This window comes from Siphateles boraxobius, unplaced genomic scaffold, assembly GCF_051911475.1.
Source record: "Siphateles boraxobius isolate OS27281-9 unplaced genomic scaffold, OSU_SipBor_1 12, whole genome shotgun sequence".
Classification (NCBI taxonomy): Eukaryota; Metazoa; Chordata; class Actinopteri; order Cypriniformes; family Leuciscidae; genus Siphateles; species Siphateles boraxobius.
The window spans coordinates 22,545,503-22,569,996 of record NW_027508722.1 but is presented as its reverse complement, the minus strand read 5'-3'; the positions used below and the strand labels follow the sequence as shown (position 1 = coordinate 22,569,996).

At 36.8% G+C, this 24,494-nt stretch overlaps 2 protein-coding genes across 12 annotated transcripts in view; both read left to right on the top strand.

Annotated features, from left to right (window-relative positions):
• arhgef1 (Rho guanine nucleotide exchange factor (GEF) 1) overlaps positions 1-21,078 on the top strand; it is a 51,331-nt gene extending 30,253 nt beyond the window's left edge. For 4 of the 11 annotated variants that reach the window (XM_077213026.1, XM_077213008.1, XM_077213043.1 and 1 more), the window contains 21 exons: positions 1,500-1,676; positions 7,251-7,392; positions 8,388-8,399; positions 9,532-9,687; positions 10,627-10,817; positions 10,930-11,076; positions 11,209-11,291; positions 11,414-11,539; positions 12,421-12,535; positions 12,806-12,906; positions 13,179-13,253; positions 13,345-13,420; positions 13,520-13,687; positions 14,838-14,925; positions 15,616-15,732; positions 15,858-15,919; positions 16,008-16,151; positions 16,250-16,369; positions 17,675-17,847; positions 18,000-18,100; positions 18,212-21,078. In XM_077213026.1, the coding sequence (XP_077069141.1) occupies positions 1,500-1,676; positions 7,251-7,392; positions 8,388-8,399; positions 9,532-9,687; positions 10,627-10,817; positions 10,930-11,076; positions 11,209-11,291; positions 11,414-11,539; positions 12,421-12,535; positions 12,806-12,906; positions 13,179-13,253; positions 13,345-13,420; positions 13,520-13,687; positions 14,838-14,925; positions 15,616-15,732; positions 15,858-15,919; positions 16,008-16,151; positions 16,250-16,369; positions 17,675-17,847; positions 18,000-18,074 (2,348 nt within the window). In that variant the 3' untranslated portion in view covers positions 18,075-18,100; positions 18,212-21,078. The remainder of the gene's footprint in view (positions 1-1,499; positions 1,677-7,250; positions 7,393-8,387; positions 8,400-9,531; positions 9,688-10,626; positions 10,818-10,929; positions 11,077-11,208; positions 11,292-11,413; positions 11,540-12,420; positions 12,536-12,805; positions 12,907-13,178; positions 13,254-13,344; positions 13,421-13,519; positions 13,688-14,837; positions 14,926-15,615; positions 15,733-15,857; positions 15,920-16,007; positions 16,152-16,249; positions 16,370-17,674; positions 17,848-17,999; positions 18,101-18,211) is intronic. The other 7 variants (XM_077213018.1, XM_077213036.1, XM_077213052.1 and 4 more) reach the window with 2 other exon arrangements.
• A 186-nt stretch (positions 21,079-21,264) lies between these two features.
• On the top strand, positions 21,265-24,097 carry cd79a (CD79a molecule, immunoglobulin-associated alpha). The gene is made up of 5 exons (XM_077212996.1): positions 21,265-21,405; positions 22,051-22,425; positions 23,349-23,464; positions 23,611-23,670; positions 23,757-24,097. The coding sequence occupies exons 1-5, from the start codon at positions 21,357-21,359 to the stop codon at positions 23,871-23,873; spliced, it is 717 nt and encodes a 238-aa protein (XP_077069111.1). The 5' UTR covers positions 21,265-21,356; the 3' UTR covers positions 23,874-24,097.
• Positions 24,098-24,494: the final 397 nt, after the last annotated feature.

Genomic DNA, 24,494 nt, shown 5'->3' with positions numbered 1-24,494 from the left:
GAAACTGCCTCACGACGCGTCATATGTGTGAATCCACGTTGTACTTTGTAAAAAAGTTGCAGAAAGAGGCAGAGTGTAAAAGAGTTTTTAAAATGTATTTTCAGTTCAAAACCTCACAAAAAATGTAGCTATAGAGATGCATGTTTGCATTTAATTTTTCAATTGTCTAGATTTAGTTTTAGTTTTTTTTTTTATAAAATAATTTGCCGCATGCTTTGTTCAACTGCCCTCTAGGAGTCAGTGCCCAGGGGCACCAATGAGTCTTAATCCGCCACTGAATATACATTGCACATCACCACATTTTTCAATGATTCTCAAACGACTCATCCAAAGATTCAGTCTCTCTAAAACCCTCCTTTCCACGAGCCTACTCTGCTCTGATTGGCCAGATGGCACAGTCTGTTGTAATTGGTCTACTGCTTACAGCGTGTGTCTGAAACGAAATGTCCATTACCATAATTGAATTTCTACGTAGGCTTTCCAAAGCTCAGCGATTTTCACACTGTGAGGACAGTAAAGATGGGGTCGATTTTACCATATCAATCCAAACGTGAGTCAAATGATGAAACATCTATAAAATAACTAGTTAATCAATCATACTTGCAGTTTGTGATTCTAAGGAGCAATTTGGTCCTAATAAAGAGGGTACTGTCCCATCTTTAATGAATAAGCATTTTGTAAATCTCATTTAGACCTCACAGAGATTTGAGAAGCAATTGTCAAAAGGTTATACTGATGTTATATCGCTGTGGTAATTTCAACCACTGACTCTTTACATCCTCATCCTTTGGAAGTGTTTACAAAGAGAACTTGCTTTTGCAGAGCAGAAAACAGTGTCTTCTCAAAATCTACACAACACGATCCAGCTACAGTGTTATGAGGGCGAGTCAAAGTAGGCGTTGTTCGTGGGCAGCCAATGAAGTCCACAGACGGGCATTATGCAAATGTGTCACCACGTTACATATGCAGGTCACGGAAGTGAGACTGGAATTTCTGACGACTCGTTTAGGCGGTTCAGAGTCAATTCTTTCTTTTGGGAGACATTAACTTTATTTATCGTGCACTTTCGACTTTGAAGACCGTTTACATTCAGACAGCTATATTACACACTGACTACATGAAAGGCAATGTTCGGAAAAGCATAATAGGGGCACTTTAATGCTTGCTTACAATGATCCTACCATTACAATATACTAAGGGTGACGTATTCATCAATAGATTATACTTTGCACTGTTTTCATGTGTGATGTTTGTCTGTGTTTGGTTTCGCCTTTTGGTATCTTTCCTACTCTTTTGGGGATCTTTGGGCTTGGCAGACCCTGGAAACCGCTTTTCCTAATGAATGACTAACACTGTTTGATCAAACTCCAGATTGCCCCCTTCCCCTTCATCTAGTTTTCATGTTTTCTTGTTAGAACCACACAACAATCATGTCCATTTTTAATAATAGTTTATAATCGCACATGATTAATGTGCTGCTCTCATTTCTCTTGGTCTAGTAAAGCCAATCAAACCAGCTGTCCCACCTCATCGACCGTCCATAAGTGATGGCAACACCACTCCGGGGCGAAAAGCTGGTGTGGCAGGGTCAGGTAGCACCCATGGCTCGGAGAGCAGTGAAGAGTCTACCATCAGTGTCAGTGTGACTCCCAGCCCCGACTCTCAAAGTGACACAGGTGAGGATCAGAAAATGTCTCATGCATGTTTTTGATTTATCCACATTGGACATCTGGGAAATCAACAAACATGGTATGTTTGAGTCATCTGGGAATATAAAGGTATATGAAAACAATTCATACAAATCTATGCTGCCACCATACTTATTCAGGGATGCACAGGTATTAAAAGTGTGGCTGATACAGGCAAGCTGTTAAAGATAGGCTTGGCAATTGCGAAGAGGCTAGCAAATGAAAGTTAGTTTTGAAGCATGAGATCCCACCTTCCCTTCAGAGCGTCTCCAAAGCCACGCCTCCTTCAAAACACATGAACGCACACAACAGATTCTGCAAAGCGTCACGAGAGACGTTGTTAAATAACCTCATGTCTCAAAGCACATAACATTACATTAATTAATTTCAGTGTTGATAGTGTTGACAGACACACATAAATCCGAGTCCGAGGATGTAAACAGCTCCGAGTAGAATGTCACAGGTTTCAATCTCGTAATAACGGTTACTACATGGTGTGAACGCAGCATAAGCTCGTTGTTTTGGTTCAGGAGGGACTGTAAAAGTCAGCTGCTGCACGTACTCAATGACTGCATACTACTCTGTATAGCCTTACAGAGGGCACTGATGACGTGTGATGTCTGCGTGAACAGGATGTTCGGAGGTATGGAAATACATATGTTGACAGGCAGGTAGGACATTGTATCATTTAGGGCTGGGTATCGTAACAAATTTTTCGATACCAATACCGATACCGATTCCTTGCCTTCGATACCGGTTCCTGGACGATAGGCTACTTTTTTCGATACCAATTTTATGAAAGTTTTAACAATATAACATTACCTAAATTTTATTTTTTCAGTTTGTTGACTCTTTTATATTCATATTTTGAGTCTGTAAAAAAGCACCAATGCTAAAGTTTTCTATGTTTCCTAATAATTTAACGACATGTATTCTTTACTTCAATGAGCTCATTGTTTCTGCCTTAACTTAATGCATTGTTTAACATTGAAACTGAATGAAAATTAATTGAAATGCAGTACACACAGTCACCTCTGATAACAGATCACTCTAAATTGTAATTTAGACACATGCATTTTCTGTAAAGCTGCTTTGAAACGATATGTATTTTGAAAAATGCTATACAAATAAATGTGAATTGAATTAAATATAGGCTACTGGAGTGTGGCATATATATATAAGCTTGCCGCAAAGCAATGGCAAAAGTAGCCTAATGATCATGGATGTGTCGGGAAACAATAGCAAGGAGATATTTTAATTGTTTATTAATGAACAAGTGTTTACTGAGTGTGTTGGCTGCAAAGATGATTATGGCGATGCTGACTCGTCATTCCTGCAGTAACGTTAGTGAACGCGCGCGCGCCTATGGATTAGGTAATCAAACAATTTATTTAAAATGGTTTCGTTTCGTATATAGGACTATTTCTCATGCCTGCGAGGCAAGTATCCTATACGCTGAGTTTCGGTTCATTTGTGACGCGCTCCAGTTCTTGAAGTCGAAGACGGATAAACTTTTTACTCTCAAATAATCTGTGCGTTTTAAGTGCCTTATCAGATTTACCGTGTTGCCAGTCTTGGCAGCAATTATCTTGTCGAAAATATTGCATTGCGTGCTTCTGGCATAGGTAGGTACACTTTTGATTATTTCCACATATTTTCTATCTTTCTGGGTTGGGACGCTTACACACACACAGACACACACACACACACACTACAGCCTCACGTGTGACGAGCCTCACCGCGTAAACTAGTGTTTTTCCGCCACAGCCAATCATGCTGCATGTTTATTAACCACTTATGTACCGAAACTTGGTACCGAAAAACAAGACATGTTTCGATACTCGGTAGTATCGAGGCAATTCGGTCGGTACCCAGCCCTAGTATCATTGCATTCGGACCGAATGATTGGACAATTTTTTTTGGTCCTGAGACTTCCACAGAAGATATATGTACATGTTTTAATATTTAGACCACTTCTATTATTTATTGCTATCATGATGTGAAGAGAGTTTCAACCAGTGTATCATAAAATGTTTATAAAACAAATTGCCTACCCTACCTTTAATTATTTTCATATTCTATACTATTTTGTCTAAATAAACAAAAAATAAAACACAAACTAAAAACATTTTAAATGCTACATTCAAATTTATAAGTGATATAATTTACAGTATAAAAAATTGTTTTTGTTTTGACATTTGCTGAAGATTTTAATTGTAATATGTAGAATTCAAAATGTAAGTTTAAGTGTTTTGTGACACCGGTGGTCGTTAAGTGAAGTGCAGGGAGCAACTTTTTGCTTGTGCTGGCACTCATGCACATTGTGATGTACAAATGACTGAACGTGATTCATGGCCCATATACTCGAGTATGTATTTATAATTTATTTATTTATTTATTTTTTCTTTCTCATTCTTCTCTTAGAAAAAAGAAAAGTTGGAAATACCTTTGCAGTGATATACTGTTAAAAAAACATCCCAAAGCCATCCATGCTGCTGACAGCCTGTTTAGATGAATAATTAAATATTTTCTGTGTGCTTTCTGTGAGAAAGTAGCAGTTAAGAAAGCATCTGATCATAGTGATGTGGATATGTTTGCACTAGCTCTGCGTTTGCATCATGTCAACAGATGAGGTTATTAAAATTGCACTGTTATGATAGTTTGACTATGAAGAACATATTCACCTATCCACATTTTTCCTACGCCCCATGACGCTTTGCACGATTATGGGATTAACTTCTGTTAAACAATCAAGGAAAGCTTCGCTACAATAAGATGATTTTATTCTGCTCACCCTTCAACCATTGAACATTAAAAGGACATTTAAAAGTATAAAAGCATTAACAAATTGCTACAAAAAACTATCAATAATTCCAAAAGGATTTCCCCAGCAATATTACAGACATGTTAAATATCAAACCTAGCATACATTGGAACAAACTGATAACCAATAATTGGTGATATTATTTCAAAGTGATTTCCGTCCTTTTGAGAAATAACAAATATTGTATTTAACTGCTTTAGAAACATTTCAGTAAACACTGCTAATGGGGATTAGAAGTAAAAAAAGAGAGACAATTACATTTTAAAGCTTGTGTGAAAACAAGCCTGGAAAGAGATGCGAGGATTTGGGGACAAAAACAAGAGATTCTTAGTGCATTCCAGTAAATCATTCATGGGATGTATAATATAGTAAAATGTTGTCTTTTTTCATACTGTTACAGCAGAATTCAGTGGGAACAAACAGGTGGAAAAGAATGCAGTGACTGAAAAGAGCTCTTGCCGTAGATATTATTGTTATACCATGTCACATTAAAATACCAAGTGTTAGGTTATTCTCCTGACGTGAAAATAGAAAACGAAGGACATTATCCAACTCATTCAGATTTAGTGAAACTGATGGGTAAGGATTATTTGTAGCGCATCCTTATTATTTGAAATGATTTGTTTCAGTCTATTTGAGTGGAATCTAAAGTCTTTAGTGGAACTTCCTCAAACCAGAAATGCCCCCCATAATCTAAAACACAGTAGGTTTGTTAGGAAGAAGGTGGATAGACTATACAGATCTGGCTATGTGAGACTATAGTTTGAATAATCCGTTTTCTTTGCACGACACATTGACATTACAGTACAGAATAGCTCTTTCGGCACTATTCTGAACATTGCAAGCATTCAATTCATGTGTCATTGCTCTAGGGAGCACGTGTAAACGCCACATCCTTTTAACTTTCTCGGCAAAGAGTCCTTAACATAAAAATCGGTCCACAGGCTTTATAGACAACCTAGGACATTGGGGAAAGTTACATTTACAAGCTGTTCAAACACTGGCAATAAATAAGCGATTGATACATGAACATTCTTATATGTTGATTATTTTCTAAACATTTAGTGAGCATTAGATGCTGGCAGAAGTAATCAAAATGTACAAATAAAGGAAATTAGTCTGTGCAATTCAGTGTTAGTTTATAAATATTTATATACTATTATAGTTTTGTAACTTGTAGTTCTATGTGTGTCTTGGTTCTGTTTTCCCTGTTCCTGTTTTGCCTGTGTTCCTGCACCTATTCTGTTTTACTTTGATTTACTGTTCCCCTGTGTATTTAAGCCCTCAGTTTCCTTTGTTTCATTGTCCGGTATCCAGTGTCCTTGTTTTTATGTGGTTGTGTGTTAGTTTGCTCCGGCGATCTCCTGTATGTTCCTTTTTGAATTAATAAAGAAGTGTTTTTTTGAATTCTCCTGCATTGTATATTATAATTAAAATTACTATTATAGTATATTCATTTTATTTTTAATTTTTATATTTTAGTTAGTGCTGTCAACGTTAACGCATGCAATTTCATTTTTCCCAGTTTACCGCTTATTTTATTTTAACGTTAATATTTAACGCAATTAATGCAGCATCCGTTTTTTTTCTGCGATCCTTTGCAGGATTATATGTTACATTATATGATCGCGTTTTTATTCATGCAAATGCTTTTAAACCATGCAAGCGTGACAAGTCAAGAGAGAACGCACTGTTTCTGAACATCCTGTCTATGTGACACACACAGACACACACGCACAGAAAGAAACGCACCAGTATTGTGCGCGCCAGAATCAAGTTCTCCTTTGCGCTTGAACTAAATTCAACAGCCACTAAAGCTGTCTGTCATTAATGTTAATCAAAGAACAAAGGATAACATAGAAAATGACTCACTGCTCTTGACTAAAAAACATTTGTAGCTTTAATAAGGATTAATCTATATTTAATTTATAATTAATGCAGTGCAGACTGTTTGATAACTTTATTTTAATTTCTGTATATTTCCTACCTGTTAGACAGGTACGAAGGGCAACAGGTAAATATGACATTTATTATGCGTTTATGTGAGGTTGTTATATTTTATGTGTTATTTATAAATGTTAGAAATAAATTGACAGCTTTCATTCAATTACACTGTAATGTTGAATGGCTAAAATTAATGTTTAAAATCATTTTCATTGAGACGTCAGTAGCTGTATTAGTATCAGTGATACTTGCCTTCATTCATAAAAAGATGTCATTTAACGTATTTAAAATATACTGTCTTTATTTTGTTTCATTTAATTTGGAGATTAACTGTGAAATTGTTACATTATAAAATATATAAAAAACTTATAAAAAACAAGTGTTTTTAATTGTGTTTGATCGCGATTAATCACAGAAAAATCTAGAAACAGACATAATCTAGTTACGTTTTTAATCGTTTGACAGCACTAATTTTATATGCAAGTACATTTTTTGGTCATTTTGGCATGTGCTTTTATGTGTTTTATAATTTTTTTATATTACTATTTAGGTTTCATTTTTCTTTTGTTTTAGTTTGTTTATTTCCACGCAAGGCCACATTTCTAATTTTCGTTTAGTTTAAGATTTTCGTCTTAATATTTTTATTTTATATTTTTTCAGCTTTTAACAAATCAAACATGTTAAAAATGTGAATAGTTTTAGTTAACGAAAAGGTAAAAAAAAATGGACGTTAATATTATTGAATGTCCCCCTAGTGTTTCATGTGCAGAAATTATGTCTCTTTCCTCGTATAGGTGTCAATAACAATCGGTCAGACCCCAAACCAGTCTCAGAGGGGGGTGATGCATCTCCTGTCAGCATTGGTGGGGGTCTCACCATCTGTGAACCTCTCTCTGTCATTGACATCCCTCCAGAGGACAGTCAGGAAAGCGGCAGGTAAGAAAGCTGGAAAAAGAGTATATAGAGAGAAAATGCAAAACTCACAATGAAATAACTAAACAAACTGTTAGCATACTTTTATAACTGTGCAGAAGTAGTTATAGTTTTACCTGAGAGTGGTAAAACTCCCTGTCTGCTTTGTCCTGGGGTGCGTGCTGTGTCCCTCCTGTGCTACTTCTCCTGCTGCTGCCCGCAACATACGCTACCCTCCTTGTGGACAGCAAAGACAGAGATGATCCCTTACTGCACATACCACCTCCCTCCCTTTCCCCTCCTATCCTAACACCCTTTTTTCCCACTCCTCACTTTTTTCTCTGCATTTTGTTGCCTCGTTTTTTTTTTTGTTTCTTGCTGTCTGTTTCTTCCTCATCCCACATGATGTATTGCTATGTGAGTCATTTTTGTAAGCTTTCAGTTTTTGTAAGCGTCCCGCAGTCTTCCTTCGCAGCCATCCAACGCCGTGTCCTGCAATGTCACGCCAAGGCACAAAACTATCAAATTGTGAGTTTTGGGCAAATATTACCACCACTCAACTATTTGGAGTTATGTTTTTGGTCCTGTAGTTAGAAGGTTGTTATTTAGCAGAAGCTGTCATCCGAAGTGACTTTTGGTGCACGTTTGACAGGGAAAATTGAACAGGAGCAACCTGGTGTTATGCGGTATGGTAAAATGGCAATAGTTACTTTTGAACCTTCAGGTCATCAGATTTTAAACTTATACTTAATATATCAATGCTGCTTTACTTATTGTTTATAGTATATATGGCTTAAAAGTAGGATAACTGAATTAGCTGTGTATTTTTATTTTGCTCGTGCAACTGTCCTTCATGTGGAAGCATTGTTTGTTGCTGTTGTCTGTTGTTGTCTCGCTTTGTTGTTGGCCTTCAGATTCGTTTAGTTGCTTTATAGACAGAAGTTTTGGTTTGGTGTATGTTGAAAAACGGTTTGTTGTCAGTTATGCTGTTAACTGTTCGTTGTCCTATGTTTTTACAGAAGGAAGACAAGGTGGGTCTGCGCGAATGTCTCTGGGATTTTCTGCCAGCCTAAAGCTGCTTCTGATCCACACATGCTCTTACCAAACACAGATCACATTACGTGTTATTCATATCGTATTCATATACGATTTATATCGTAGAAATTTTGGAAAATGAGTGGCATGGTCTTTTTATGCTTTAGATTCACATACAGACTCACACATACACTCACTGCATGGCTAAGTATGGTTCTACTCTGGTTTTGGGGCTGTAGGGATTCAGGGTGTTCACAATAGTGTTTTAGGTGTTCAAATGCATTGCGATGCTGTATATGATACTTTTAGAAAGAAATTGAGATGTTTTTCTGATGTGGATTCTAGAATGGTTTAGACTGTTGAGGTTGAATGAATCTCCTTGATGAACTTTTTAAAAAACATGTTATATAGTATAGTGGTTTTAACATCAGTTGTCTTCACATTTCACTCTCTGTTTCTTACTTAATAATTCTTACATTTTCTACTTTTATCATCTGTTCATGTAACCTTTGATCTGTGGTGTCTAACCTCACTGACATCTGTCTGTCCCTTTCACTGTTTTTTGTTTGTTTTTCCAAACATTTCCATGCACTAAAACATTTCTGTGACTTCATTACCCCTTCCCTTTCCACTCTTCATCCCTTCAATTTTCTTTCTTTTGCTATCCTTTCTTCCCCCCCCCCCCTCTTCTTCTTCTTTTTCATTTTCTTGTCTTTTCATTCTCCTTGTTTATTCCTTTTCCCTTACATCTTACTTTTCCCTTTATGTACCTTTCTTTTCTTCCTCTTCCTTTTCTTTCATTTTCTCTTTCCTTTATTCTCCTTCCTTTCCCTGTTTTTTCTTCCCCTTCCCCTTTCTCTTCCACCTTTTGTTGTCTATTTTCACTTCTTTCCTCTTCCATTTTCATTTCTTTTCCTTTGCTTTCCCTTCCTTTCCTATATATCTTTCTCTTCCCTTTTCCTTTCCTTTCACCCTCCTCTTTCTTTTCCATTTCTTTCATTTCCATTTTCCTTACCTATCGTTTCCTTCCCTTCTATTTCCTTTTGCTTCTCTACCTTTTCCTTTTTTTCTTTTTTGCATTGTTCTCTTTCCTTTCCTTCAACCTCCCACCCTCTCTTGGGTGTTCAGGAATGTGCGGCGCAGCGAGAGCCTTTGTGTGGAGCGCCGTCACTCTCGCCGTGGTGGCTCTACCCGGGCCAAGCAGTCTCGCTCCCGTAGCGACGTGGACCTGCAGTCAACTTCCACTTCCCATCCCCTCTCACCCTCCCCACAGCATTCAGTCCCGTAAGGCAAAGACTAATTGTCACGCACACTCATATACTGTACACACCGTCCACAGGAGACAGCAGTACAAAAGGCTACTCAGTAACTCATACTGAGTTCAGAGATTGTGATCATCACTACCTTAAATGGATAGTTCACCCAAAAATGAAAATTCTGTGATTATTTTACTCGCTCTCATGCACACACAAATGAAGATCTTTTTAAAGAAATCTGAGAGATTTCGGTCCCTCCGTTGACAGCTACGCAACTACCGCTTTGACGCTTCAAAAAGTTCATAAAGAGATTGTAAAACAGGTTTGGTTGAGCTTCTGTTTATGTTCGCTGATCAATGTTTAAATGTGAATTAAAACATTTTTGTAAATATGAGTTTAAATGTGAATGTGCCTAAATTCAATATGATCATCAATATGTTCATCTTTTTCGGCAGCACTTGATCCAGTAATACTAACACTTTCTCTTCTCTTCTATTTTACTATTTTAAAAAAATGTGTTAAATTAAACTGAGAGGGGTCAGAGGACTTGCATATTGTTGTCCTACTGTTAGTTTAACTGCTTCTATTGTTCTCATTTGGAAGTCGCTTTGGACAAAAGCGTCTGATAAATGTAAATATAAAGAAATCAAGTCTTTTCAGAAAATTTGGACTAAACCGCTCAAATCTTATGGTTTAGTTTTTACTATCCCTTCATGAACTTTTTGAAGTGTCAAAGTGGTAGTTACGTAGCTGTCAATGGAGGGAACGAAATCTCTCTGATTTCATTAAAAAGATCTTCATTTGTATTCCAAAGATGAACGTACGTCTTACAGGTTTGGAACGACATGAGGGTGACTAATTAATGACAGAATTTTCATTTTTGGGTGAACTAACGCTTTAACTATTGTCACAATGCTTAACATGTATGCATCCCTTTTTCACTTTGTTCCCTTTATTTGTCTCTTAGTGTTGAAGGTGGAGTTTTTACCGATGGCGCCTTCACTGGTCCTGCTTTTGGCCCCTTCCCACAGCAGGAGGAAATGGAGCCCCGCCTCCTAGAGCTCGAGCAGGACCCGCCCAACTGGAGAGAACTTGCTCCGAGTGAAAACCTGAAAAAACTGAGCAAGAAGGAAATCAAAAGACAAGAAGTCATCAATGGTAATAAATGCAAGAACATTGAAAAAAATGATTAAAATGCCTTATTTGTTTGTTGGATCTGCTATGTAGCAAGGTGCAATGATGGACATGTTTTTCTTCCTGTGTCACTCAGAGCTGTTTGCGACAGAGCACGCTCATGTTCGTATGCTGAGCGTATTGCAAACTGTGTTTTCTCGACCACTGGAGAGGGAAGAGATTATGAGCACAACTGAGCTGGCCACCATCTTCCCCAGCCTGGATGAGATCATAGAGATGCACTGTACGTAACTACCTCAAATGAATTAATACACTGAAATCTGCATGGTTATAAAATATTTTGATTGCCATTCAAGTCATACATAAATAGTCACAACAGACTTGATATAGCTAAAATTCATTCTTTTTTTTTTAGATGCTTTTTATGAGAACCTGAAAAAACTGCGCGAGGAAGATGATTACATTGTCAAAATCATAAGCACGCCACTTCTCAACAGAGTAAGTGGCTTAGAGTGTGCTAAACACTAGTTTTTCACTAACACTGGGTCATTCAGCATTCATCTTGAATGCTGAAAGGAAAATTAGCTGTTATACAAGCAGACATGTCTTTATCTCTGTAGTTCAGTGGATCAGAAGGAGAATGGTTTCAGAAGCTTACCGCACGCTTCTGTAGCTACCAGTCCTGGGCTCTGGAGCAGATAAAGAGCAGACAGAAGAAGGACCCCCGTTTTAATCTTTTCATACTGGTACGTTTACACTTTAAGCACTGTTGTCCATGTTATTACTTGTAGTCAACAGGCACAAATGGTTTGTCATTAAACATTTCTGGAGACTTGGTATCTTGTAGTCATTAGCTATGTTTCTATCCACCTATTTTTATTCGCATTTTCATAATTCACATAAAAAAAGCTCGATGTAACCAAAATGCTCATAAATTCTAAAAATGCACATGTAAAACGAATGCGCTCATTTGAGGCAGATAAACGTTTTATCCGGTAAGAAAACGTGTGCATAAACTACGATGGAAACACATTTACTGAATAAATTCCTCAATGCACATCAAAAAGGACATATGACTTTGCAATGGGACAGCATAACTAGACTAACCAGTTGACCAGTCTCATTGCACAGCATCTGAAATGTTGTTTTAGTCATTCTGAAATGCCTGAGAAAAGTCCCTTGTCAAAGTGATCCGGTATAATTACCTGCCAGAACTGTCTTACACGACTGTGTTCCCAAACTGCAGGCATCCACCTCTGAAAGCAAGATAACTTTATTGCGTTTCGTCTGTCCGCTCTGAGGTCGCAACAAGTAATTTATTATATACAAAAAAATGTATATACAGTGGCTTCTCCTACTGCAGGAACTTCCATTTTTCTTATTGATATTTAGCGGCAGTTTATCAGGAAGTGACCATTTTGTTCTCTGCTGCTCACCGGATGGAAACGGTGCTTTATTCGCAAGTGTTTTATGTGATATTCCTTTTTTTCACATAAGTTAAATTTGCAACTTTGGATGGAAAATAGCTATTGTAGTCCAAGACAAATTTCCCCAAAATGGCAAATTCTATTCTATTCTATCTCAAAATTTCTTTTGGTAAATGGAATCTTTTGTCTTTGTGTTGTAGGACGCTGAGAGTAAGCCGCAGTGTCGGAGGCTACAGCTGAAGGATATCATTCCCACAGAGATGCAGAGACTAACCAAGTACCCTCTTCTGCTGGCCAATATTGCAAAGGACACAGGTGTGTGTTTAATATCTATTCATACTTTATTTATGGTAAACCTTTTGTGCAAATAGTGCTGCCTCCAATATTGTAATGTCATAAAATCTTGTCCTTTGGGATTTTTCTCAGCAATTGACAGTATATGCAATTAATTATCCTTAATTTGACTGCTTAATCAGCATATCATGTAATACGCAGCACTATTAATTGTAATTTGACAGCACTAACAATACTGCAATAAATTAGACAAAAAAAAAAACAATTATAGCCAATGTCCATTTCTCACAGTGGATGAAGCAGAAAGAGAGAACATTAACCAAGCAGCTGAATCCTGCCGCAAGGTCCTTAACCACGTCAATGAAGAAGTCAAACTCATGGAGAACCTGCTGGTTAGAACATTCAGTACAAGTTCTTTAAAAAAAAACAGGGTCTACTAAGGCTGTGTGGTTTGGCATTATACAGGCATTACTACATTCCAGCATGTTGTGATGTATGTATTTAGTGTGATATAAAATTGCTCATACTGTGATATAAAATGTTTAGTCATACCGCTCACTCTATATGGATAGTTTAAGCTTGATACATAATTTCTAATATGCATTTTCCACACCACCTCTCTCAATTCTTTTTCTCCTAAATATCCACTCTTCTGTAAACTCAGATTTTGAAAGACTACCAGCGCCGACTGGACACCTCAGGATTGAAACCCAGTAATGACCTCTACAGTGAGTACAAGGTGAGAAAAATCTTGACGTATGTATCAGTTCCGATACTAACGAAGGCACTCTCAGACTGGTATGATATCCACTCTTTTCTCTGTTCGTCAGAACATTGATCTGACCACCAGAAAGATGCTGTATGAAGGATCTCTGACATGGAGGGTGACCAAGGAGAAAGCGATCGGTAATCTTACAAATTGACAAATTTGATTATTTTCAGTGTCATCAGTCTGTAATCAGGAAACAGAGCCTGTTACTCACTCTATTTTTTGTGTCTTTGCAGATGTGCACTGTGTGTTGCTGTCAGACATGCTGGTCTTGCTTCAGAAGCAGGATGATAAGATGGTTTTGAAATGTCAGAGCAAAAGCAACATCGCTGCTCAAGAAGGCAAACTGATGCTGAGTCCAATCATCAAACTGGAGTCTGTTTTCCTCAGAGACGTGGCCACTGGTGAGTGAGAGTTTTTAATGAGTTTCAGTGAGTTAGCTTGTTGTTTTCTTTCTTTTTCTTTTTTTTAAACCTAATTTTTATTATTGATTTTCAAGAAAATGTTTTATATAGTTGTTACGCCCTGCCTAGGGTAAGGGACGGAACATGAAAAGTAAAAAGACTTTAGATTGAAACAATAAACATTTTTTAAAATGATTGAATGTTTTAATGGGAATGAAAAACGGATTTTAACTATAGGAACCGACAAGGCCAAAATATCAAACAGAAAAGCTAAACAGTATTTCTCTCTAACTAAACCTAATTCAGAAAAAAGAAAATTTACTTACCTGACTCCTTAAGCATAAACAATAAATAAAAAACAAATAGCATCAGACTCCCAACTAAATATATATATGTATATGTATGTATATATATATATATATATATATATATATATATATATATATATATATATATGATTTTATATATAAAATCATATACACCTGGGATACTTACAAAGGCAAGCTAACAAATCAGAAAGAGCAATACCAAATCAAAGTTGATAAACAGGCCGTTGTAGTAGTTATCGCAAAATGTCTGAACTAGTCAACCACACAAAGTATCTTTCAAGCAAACACTCAAGCAGTCACATGAAACACTCTCAAATCACTCAAAATCGTGAATACACTAAATACTAGCTAATGTGATAGAGATTAAATCAAACACAGCAAGCGGGCAACAATTCTGACTAGAGAAGTGACATGATTTTTTATAGGACTGTAGGTGTCAGCTGACCATCAAGGTGTAGTAGTAATGTGTCTGCAGGAATCAGCCTTCCTGGACAGAATACACACTAAACACTTCCCTCAAACAAAACATACAGTAGAGATAGACTAGAGGGATGTAACAAAACTATTATGGAAATACAGGGAAAATATAAAACAAATAAACAATAGAACAAGGGGTATACATTCTGTTTTGTGCTAAGTATAGCTTTACATATTACACACTGTCATTGAATATTGTTTACATTATAGGACTCCATCCATTTCTCACCATATGTCAGCAATAGATCCTTTTTAAGCCTCAAAATACAAGTCAATTCTTCCAAGTTTGTTGTATTCTGAGGAACATAAGTTTGACATGCAGTTACTTTCGTTCTTTCCATCAGACCCGAAGGCCCTCTACGTCATCTTCACCTGGGAAAGCGGAGCACAGATCTATGAACTAGTGGCTCAGACCGTAGGGGAGAGGAAAAAGTGAGTATGTGAACCATATCCACCTTATTCTGCTCTAAACAATGCGCGCCGCCATGACGACGACTCCGGTTGCCTACTTCCGGTTCGTAGCGATAGACCTACCACCTGTAGCAGTGGGAGAATGAGTTCAGGCTCTACATGTGCTGTTGTTGGTTGTTTTAACAATTCAAAGATGATAAAAAAAACTTTTTAGAAACTGATTGCCCATGGAGAGAATGCCCATGTCCGGTTCCGTATCAGCTACATTCAATGCCAGAGAGTAGACGTTTTTGGCTAGCTGCACTAAAACTGAAGCATCCACCGAAAAAGGTGTATGTCTGGTCGCACCATTTTGTTGACAAACGCCTATAAGTTACCAGTAGGGATGGGCATTTCAAGCAAAAATAATATTCGAAAATCGCTGTGTAATATTAGATTATTATTAGAAAATCGCACCCCTCCATAGGCTAAACACCAGATGATTGGACTCTATGTAAACAAACACTTCAGCCGGAAGTAGAAAACCGTTTAGTCCGTTGAACCCGCAATGAATCATGGGAAATAGAACAGGCAAAAAATAAGGTGGATAAAGCCACTTATATGGAACGTTTACATGAATGACTGACATGCAGATTATATGAAATTTTGCTTTTGATAAATTAAGATCCAAAGCATGTAATTTGATCTGACACAGTCTGTTTAATACTCCAGTTGGACAGAGGCGATCAAAAATACGGTTGAAGAGTTGAAGAAGAGAGGCGTCAAACCGCTGGATAGACATAGAAGTGGCAGCACGCCCAACAGCGCCATGGGACCTGCATATAACCCGTGAGTGTGTTTGCTGCTGCTGTTGTTGCTGTTTTATACAAGAATCCTTTTAGAATGGCGTCCCACCACTAGCCTACTCTAAGCCAAATTCTGTCATCAAAGCTCTTTCCATTTCTCTTCTCCAGATTGAATCCTCCTCTTAGCCCCACTGAGAACGGAGGAGACCCATTGAAAAGTCGCAGTATTGGTGAGATTTTTGGCTCTTGGATATTAAGCCTATCCATGTAATTTTACTGTGGTATTTTATTGTGACTGTGTGTTTTATTTCACCATAGGGCGATTTAAAGACAATCTTACTGATGAAAAGGGTAGAGAAACTGATCCTCCACTCATAGACTACCTAGCGGCCAATGGCTTTGACCTGCTCACCCACAGCCACACCCCTCCAGAGAAGTCCGCTAATGGTGCTTTGGACGAGGGTCAGCATTTATGAAATTTTATACAATTCTAACAGACTGCATTGCACCTCTACAATTTTATTCCATACTTAATCTTCGTGCTAATATTCCTCTCACAGTCATGTATTTGAAGAGGCTATTGGTTGGGAGTATTAGCCTGTCAGATGATTCTCAGACTCTTGGGGAAAATGGAGGGACGGCACCTGAAAGCCAGGAGGCAGATGGAGTTCAGTCGTCAGGTACTGCACACATATTTCTTTAGGTTTTAAGCTGAAGAGGTTCAGCCTCACACTTAATCATCAAGTACAGCTGTGATCCCTCCTGACCAAACCTCATTCAGGTCTGTGATAAATCCTAGTAAAAACTGTTGCTGTATATTATTATTATTATTATTATTATTATTATTATTATTATTATTATGTGTGTGTGTGTATTGTTTATAAATTACAATAATCTTATAGATGTATTTATTAAGTGTATATATACATAGATATATGCATATAATAAGGACCCATTAGTTAACATTAGTTAATGCACTAACTAACAATGAGCAATACATTTGTTACAGTATTTATTCATCCTAACTTTGATGAATAAAAATACAACTGCTCATTGTTTGTTCATGTTAGCTCATGCTAACATTAATGCTTTAAATGCTTTAGAAGTATTATATATATATAAATATATTTAAAAAAAAAATATATATATATATATATATATTCTTTTTATATATATATATATATATATATATATATATATATATATATATACATACATACACACATAGTAAGGTCCCACTAGTTAACATTAGTTAATGCACCAACTAAAAATTGTGTGTGTGTGTGTGTGTGTGTGTGTGTGTGTGTGTGTGTGTGTGTGTGTGTGTGTGTGTGTGTGTGTGTGTGTGTGTGTGTGTGTGTGTGTGTGTGTGTGTGTGTGTGTGTGTGTGTGTGTATATATATATATATATATAGATATATATATATATACACACACACACACACATATTCATATGTATACACTGTCGTTCAAAAGTTTGGGGTCGGTAAGATTTTTAATGTTTTTAAAAGAAATCTCTTCTGTTCACCAAGCCTGCTTTATTTGATTAAAAATACAAAACAAACCCAGTAATATTGTGAAATATTATTGTGATTACCCGATTGTGGTAATAATGAGAAATGTTTCTTGAGCATTAAATCATCATATTAGAATGATTTCTGAAGGATCGTGTGACACTGAAGACTGGAGTAATGATGCTGAAAATTCAGCTTTGATCACAGGAATAAAATTACACTTTACTATATATTCACATAGAAAACAGCTGTTTTACATTGAAATAATATTTATTTCACAATTTTACTGGGTTTGTTTTGTATTTTTAATCAAATAAATGCAAGCTTGGTGAGCAGAAGAGACTTCTTTTAAAAACATTAAATATCTTATATATTTGTGTGAATGTATGTAGAATGATCATAAGTGGAATTTGGGGGTGTTTCTTCTGATACATTTTGAAATTCCTGATGCCTTTTTTCCCCCCCTCTAAGTGGAGGAATCCAGCACAGAAGGAAGAACTGAAGGAGAAGAGGTTGGGGGAGATGGAGTGAATAAAGGTGAAGGGGAAAGAGGGATCAGCGCTCCTCTTGTGCTTTCTCAGGAACGCATGGAGGAGGTGCAGAGGAGACTCCAGGCTCTCGAGGAGCAACTGAAGAGACTGCAGGTGAGGAGGAATCAATTAAATTTGTGAAATGAACTGTCAGCTCTTCAGTTCTTGAAGAGGAAGAGAGGAGTAACAGGGCTCCATCTGAGTGAGAGGAAGCTAAGACAGGTCTCCTTACTAAAATGTATCTCTGGTGCTCTGTTTGTTCCCAGGCTGTTGAGGAGGACCATTATAAGTTGCAAGAAGCTCTTGCTAAGTATTCACTTCAGAGTGACCATTTCAACTGAGAAACACCACAACTTGCTGTTACAAGGTACAACCACATACTAAATACAATACTGTAATCTTTATTTTTATATAGTGCCATTCTGTTTTTTGTAAGTATAGCAGCTCAGTTTCTATCATCTGTCCTTTTTGTCCTCAGATCACTGTATGTGCTGGACTTGAGACTTGCTTTCGGGGGTTTCGCTGATTGACTAATGCTACCTGAATGTTCCCGCTCTATCTCATCTCTCTTCTCAACTGTTCTTCCAGAAGATTGACAGCAGGCCTCCAGCCGTTTCCATATCACTGAAAAATGAAATGAAGTGGGTGTTGAGAAATTATAGTGATCATTGAGCATGAATGAGTGTGTATGTGTTTCTGTTGAGAGGTGTGAGAGAAAGTCTTTTCAAAAAATGCCAAAGAAATGTCCTACACCTAGAGAGATATCAGAGCGAAACGCTAGGTGTGCATGTGGAAGCATTATAACATGCACGCACACGCAAAGATTAAGCATGTCAAAAGTAATTTAGTACCAAAAGACTATCTATATTCATAGAAAAGTATTGTGAATACAGTCTGATCCATGAAGCCTACTGCTCAGACTGTAGTTCAGTCAGGTTTTCAATAAGTTAATTCAAACAGATGTGCCCTTTCATATTTCTTTTCGCCATTTTTTTAAAGATCATGTTCGCTCATCTTAATATTTATTACCATACACCATTATATGCATTTTAAGAAATTTGAAATGGATATATGCAGGGTTTTTTTTTTTTTTTTTGCTTGTAGAGTATTGAGTCTTTTGTAGCATGCATTGGCCAAACTGTTGTAAATGGAGATTAAAAACCGAGAAAATCCTGTTTTGTTTTTGTTACCAGAAATTATGTTATTGCTCTATGAATGAGAAAATAAATGCTAAGTAGGAGAGATCAATACATGGATGAGGAAGGTGAGTAGAGAGGCGGTTTGGGGACGCTGGGCTTGCTTTATGTTAAGTATTACCCTTCTACAGTGAAACCAGGCAAGTTCGGATGTTGAGAGATGCAAGATTTGACGTGGCAAAGGTTTGACGTTGAGAGATGTCATCAGGGTTTGAGGAAATATGCGGATATTACATAGAAGTTTGAATGTAACTAATGCATATAGACCAGCTTGTAGGAACATCCACACTTTGGTGTTGTTATAACATATGAAGCATGCACAATATATAACGTTTTCTGGTCAGGGTGTTGCAAAAAGTACTGTGGTAATTCTACACAGAACTGATGATAATCATCACACATTGCCAATTTGTGAGCCTCTATGCAAATTCTTCATGTTGTGTGGCTGTAACAGGCTTCAGTCATTTTGTTTATTTCAGTTTTAAATGTTCTACATTTAGTTACAAGTTGAATGCAATGGATATATAGTCTTGGTTTGCAACAAATATATAGCTTTATTTAATTCCATTGTTTTCTATATAAGCAGGACCAAAGAGATGAAAGCGGAACAAAGTTTAGATAAAAAAAAAAAAATCTTTGTTTTGCATAGGGAGGTCAGCTGTAAATTGCAATGACTTACTGAGTTTAAAGGGGGGGTCTAGTCTTCCACCCCTTTCCAAACTATGAGTGGTCGCTTCAGCTGCTGGATCAACCCACAAAATGGTGAAGTGGATGGATTGGCTTGTAAATGTGTTGCTGTATCAATTATAGAGTAGTATCCTGGATTTCATTATCAGGCCCTTTTTTTTTTTTTTAGGGACCAGCTTGTTCTCTCCTGCTCTCATATCTTACTAGTAAATCAGACCACAGAGGATCAGGCACTTGCAGGGGCTTAAACATGTTATATCTCAGAGTTCAGAGACAGGGACACAAACAGTAGGTTTTCACACCAGTACTGTAATTATTTTCATGTAATCATGATCACTGCAACAGGTTATTCTGCTCCTGATCAACTGTCAAATGATTATTTTATCTTATTTGTTACATAGTGTGATTTATATTCACATTTAAGTTGTAATTGTGTTGTCTATTCTGATATATGTACGGCCTTGTTATCTTTTCCCTCTCATTCCTCAGCGGTTTACCTTCATAACAGTCAAAAGACATACTGTAAGACTTATACAAAGTCGATTACCGGAAAGTCTTGCTTACTAGCCAGCAGTGTTGTTACTAGTACACATCAATCATAACTTTTTCTTTTTCTTTTTTTCCTTTTAGAAGTAGCAAATGATAATGCTTAAAGTTTGTTAATGAAACTATCATGGTGCGATATCTGTTCTACCCATTTTACTTTCCTACAGTCCTTTTGTGCAATTTTTTCATGATTGCTTGAATGGGTGGTTCATTCATTCTCTTTGATTCTGTTGTCTTGATTTTCTTCGAAAACTATGTAATTACAGTACTATGCATTGCCTATTGTAATTAAGGGACTGAGAGAGATACACAAAGCACACCCTTGACCATACAAACTATAAAAGGCTTCACTGAATTTCACTTTTATGCCAGGAGCCATGTGGAATTTACCACAATTTAAACTCAAGTCATTTTCAGACTGAACATTTGATATCCATAGGAACTCTATAATGGGTGAGACTTGGTTTTTGGTGTGGTCATTTCTCTCATCCCTTAAACTTTTCATGTGTATCTGTTACATATACGTATATATAGAGATATATCTGTATGTTTACATCTATTTATAGGGTGCCTTGTGCAAATTGGGTTTGCTGACATGCCCTCTCTTCATTTAGCGATTTGAATGCAAACCCCTTGTTCTTTAAAATGGCTGAGTGCTTAGTACTGAGTGCTCTTTGTTAGGTCTTTTAAAACCTCTGAGTCTATGGCTGTCTTTTATGTAATTCTGTGTACAGGAGTCCACTTGATACAGGCATTCCATTGATGTCTGCCTATATAATTGATTATGCAAGGACTATTCTGTGTATTTGGGCTTTGATTTTATATGTAAGTTACTTAAGAACAATGTAGGTACGTTTTTTTAATTATAATTTTCTTTTTTTCCCCCTTTTTTTAAATAAATGCTCAAAAACTACAAGCTTTTATTGTCTTCAATTTCTGAAGCATTTGCTTTAACAGTTTACCCGATTATCCAAGAAAGTAAGAGTGTGTGTGTGTGTGTGTGTGTGTGTGTGTGTGTGTGTGTGTGTGTGTGTGTGTGTGTGTGTGTGTGTGTGTGTGTGTGTGTGTGTGTGTGTGCGTGCCACAAACTGAAATAGAAGAATGGGTGGGTGTAGATGATACAGGAAAGGAAGACAAACACTCAGACAGTAAATTAATTTGTGAGCAGCAGGTTTCTTCAGTTTGTCTGGTTTAATGGAGAAAATGGAGTTCGGACTGGTCATTTTGTTGTGTTTGTGGGCAGGTGGGTGTTAAACATGTATCTAATGTGTTTATAGGCCTATATAGCGTTGATTTTAATGTGGAATGTTAATATTTTTTTCAGCATTCATTATAACTTACTGGTTCTAAAGTAATCTGGGCTTTCTTTGAGCAATTGATTGTTATCTAAAGTTACAGTTTTTAGACAGCATACCATTTCAAATTGATTATTAAACTTTTTTTTTATCTTCTACAACAGAACAAAGTTACACAAAATTTCCATCTGCACGTCTGCGTTCTGCTTCAGTGAAGCTGATTTCCTCTCAGAGCAGCTGTTACAATGTGTATCTTATTACTAGCAGTGTGTAGGGTTTTTGTGGGTTTTTTTCAGTGTGACTTTCAATTTTAAAGGTCTAATTTAATTTTACACTGTATTATGTAGCTTTTGACTGTATGAATCTAAGTCTTGTCTATAAAGCATTATGTGGGTGGGAAGTGTACGATTTAGTTAATAGATTTAAACATGCTGATATCATGTGGACTGAAGTGAATGCCCGTTGGGGGAGTAAAGCTGTAGCCCATATTAAGCTGCTTTGATATAAGAGGTTTTAATCACGTATGGCCGTATCTTAAAGAAATCCCCACTGTGGACAGGTTACTGACTTTTTTTAAACGCTTTTTGGTTTAGCGTTGGCAACAGCTTATGCAAAGGACAATAAAGTAGAAGAAGAAGAAGAAGAAGAGCTGAAACTGGAGGCGGATCAGCCGTTGCAGCGTGTGACCGTCGACGGTGAAGCTATAGTCCAATGCTGCTACCGTTGGAAGAAGAGCCCCCATGTCATCTGGATCGTGAATGTTCAAACCATCAATGGCACCACACTGCCCAGATTAGTAAATCAGTCCGAGAATGTGACACCCAAGCTAATGGAGGAAAAAGATGGAGTCAAATGCCATCAGCTGTTTTTCAAGAGCATCCAACTCAACGATACCGGCCTTTACCAGTGTAAATTGAATCATAGCTCACTTTACGCCTTTACCCATGGCACCTACCTTCAAGTGTACAGTGAGTCAGATCATAGTTATATGTTAAAGTATACTCAATTTTATTTCTTGTAATCATCACAGAAACCATTTCAGCTAATAACACTGGTGAAACCAAGATCCCATTATTATCCATATAGTAGGTTAAAAAAAAAGTTCAAAAGTTTTGGATCAGTAAGATTTCTCGATAGTCTCTTATGCTCAGCAAAGCTGCATTTATTTGATCCAAAATACAGTAAAACAGTAATATTGTGAAATTGTTGCAATTTAAAATAACTGTTTTCTTAATATTTTTGTGGAAACAGGGATACATTTTTTTCAGCATTTTTTTCAGGGAGGTTCAAAATAACTTTTATTTGAACTAGATTTTTTCTGTAACAATGTAAAAGTCACTTTTGATTAATTTAATTCATCTTTGCTGAATAAAAGTACTAATAACAAATTTTGAGCAATAGTGTATAATATATAGCCTAGTGTAATGTATATAATTTAAGATTATGCATTACAATGAATATAATGTTGCACATAATTTGTTCTAGGCCCACTATTTATTCTTCATTGCATAAATATATGAAAGTCATACACTTAACAATGCAAGCACTCAAGCTCTCTGAGGCTGCATTGTGCAATAATCCCCACAAATCATTTAATTGGCTGAGTTAGGCAAACACAAATAGCCCATTCAATGACATAAACCCAAATTCTACTCATTCATGCCAAGTTTGTGTTACTTAATGTAACTCTCCTTACATGTACAGTTGTACACAGGCAAGATTTATTGTCAGATGAAGTAAACCTGTCAGCTCTTTTTTTTTTTCCAGTAGAATTTTCCCCTGAAATCTTCTCAAGACAATGGTCCATGATCAGGTTGATCTACTTGCAATGAAGTGCTCTTGTCATTCCTAAAAAAAAAATGTCATGGGTTAAGACATTCTTTTTTATTAGAACCTATACAGAAGACCTTGAACCTCAGTGAGAGTGTGAAGAACAGCATCATTACAGCAGAAGGGGTGTTGCTGCTGCTGTGTGTCTTGGTCCCTGGCACTATGCTGCTCTGTAAGGTCAGATATGTTGATTTAATGTTTATTCAACATATTAAATGTGTTCCATACACCATGTGCAAACACATCTGCACCACACACAACAGTAAACAAACAAATAAAGTGATTCCATGAAGATCAAAGGTGTGCAACTTTTTTTTCTCTAGTCAAAGTCGTTGCATGAACTGAACAGGAAGAAAGGACGGGAGGAGGAGAATATCTATGAGGTATGTCCATTTCCACTACATTTTATTTTTCTTATTATTAACATGCTGCGTATTTATGAAAGAGACCTTCACATATCCATCCTTAGGGTCTAAACCTGGATGATTGCAACTCAGCTTACCATCAAATTCAACGCTCCAATCACCAAGGCCCTTATCAGGATGTGGCCAACTGTGCAGAAGACATTCAGTTGGAGAAGCCATAGCTGGATCTGAAGAAACAGGGATAGGGACCATTTGAAACATGATAGACGAAAGGGTGAACTCTGTGTGTTATTTGTGATAAATTGCTTAATTGGTAATTTCAGCATTTCATGAGCCTGCTGTCACTGTCTTTGCATCATCTAATAGTTTGAAAATAAGCTTGTTTGTATCTTTCAGTGGTAAATCAAACATGTCTGCTAAAGATTTTAATAAATGGTATAAAACATTTGTGTTGCTTTGTGTGGATTTGAGGTATGTCACATTTTAAGGGTGTCCTAATGAATATTAATTTAATAATGATATAAAAGAATAGCCTAAATCATAAATAAATAATTTTTATTAAAAAATAACGACTCCATGGAAACTCAAAGTGACAATTAAATAGTAATACAGTAGACTAACTGGGAGAGAGAAACCTGTGATGTTTGTTTTAGTTATTTATTTATTTTATTTTGACGTCACACATGTAGGAACGTCACTTGGCTAAAAATGGTCAGTATGATGGGCGGTACTAGAAAGTAAGAACTATGTGATAGGTGCTTGACTATTCCCGGACGCGTTATTGGCTATAGATTTGAATGTGGGCGTGGCCGTCTGTAAGGTATATCCAGACAGAACAGAGG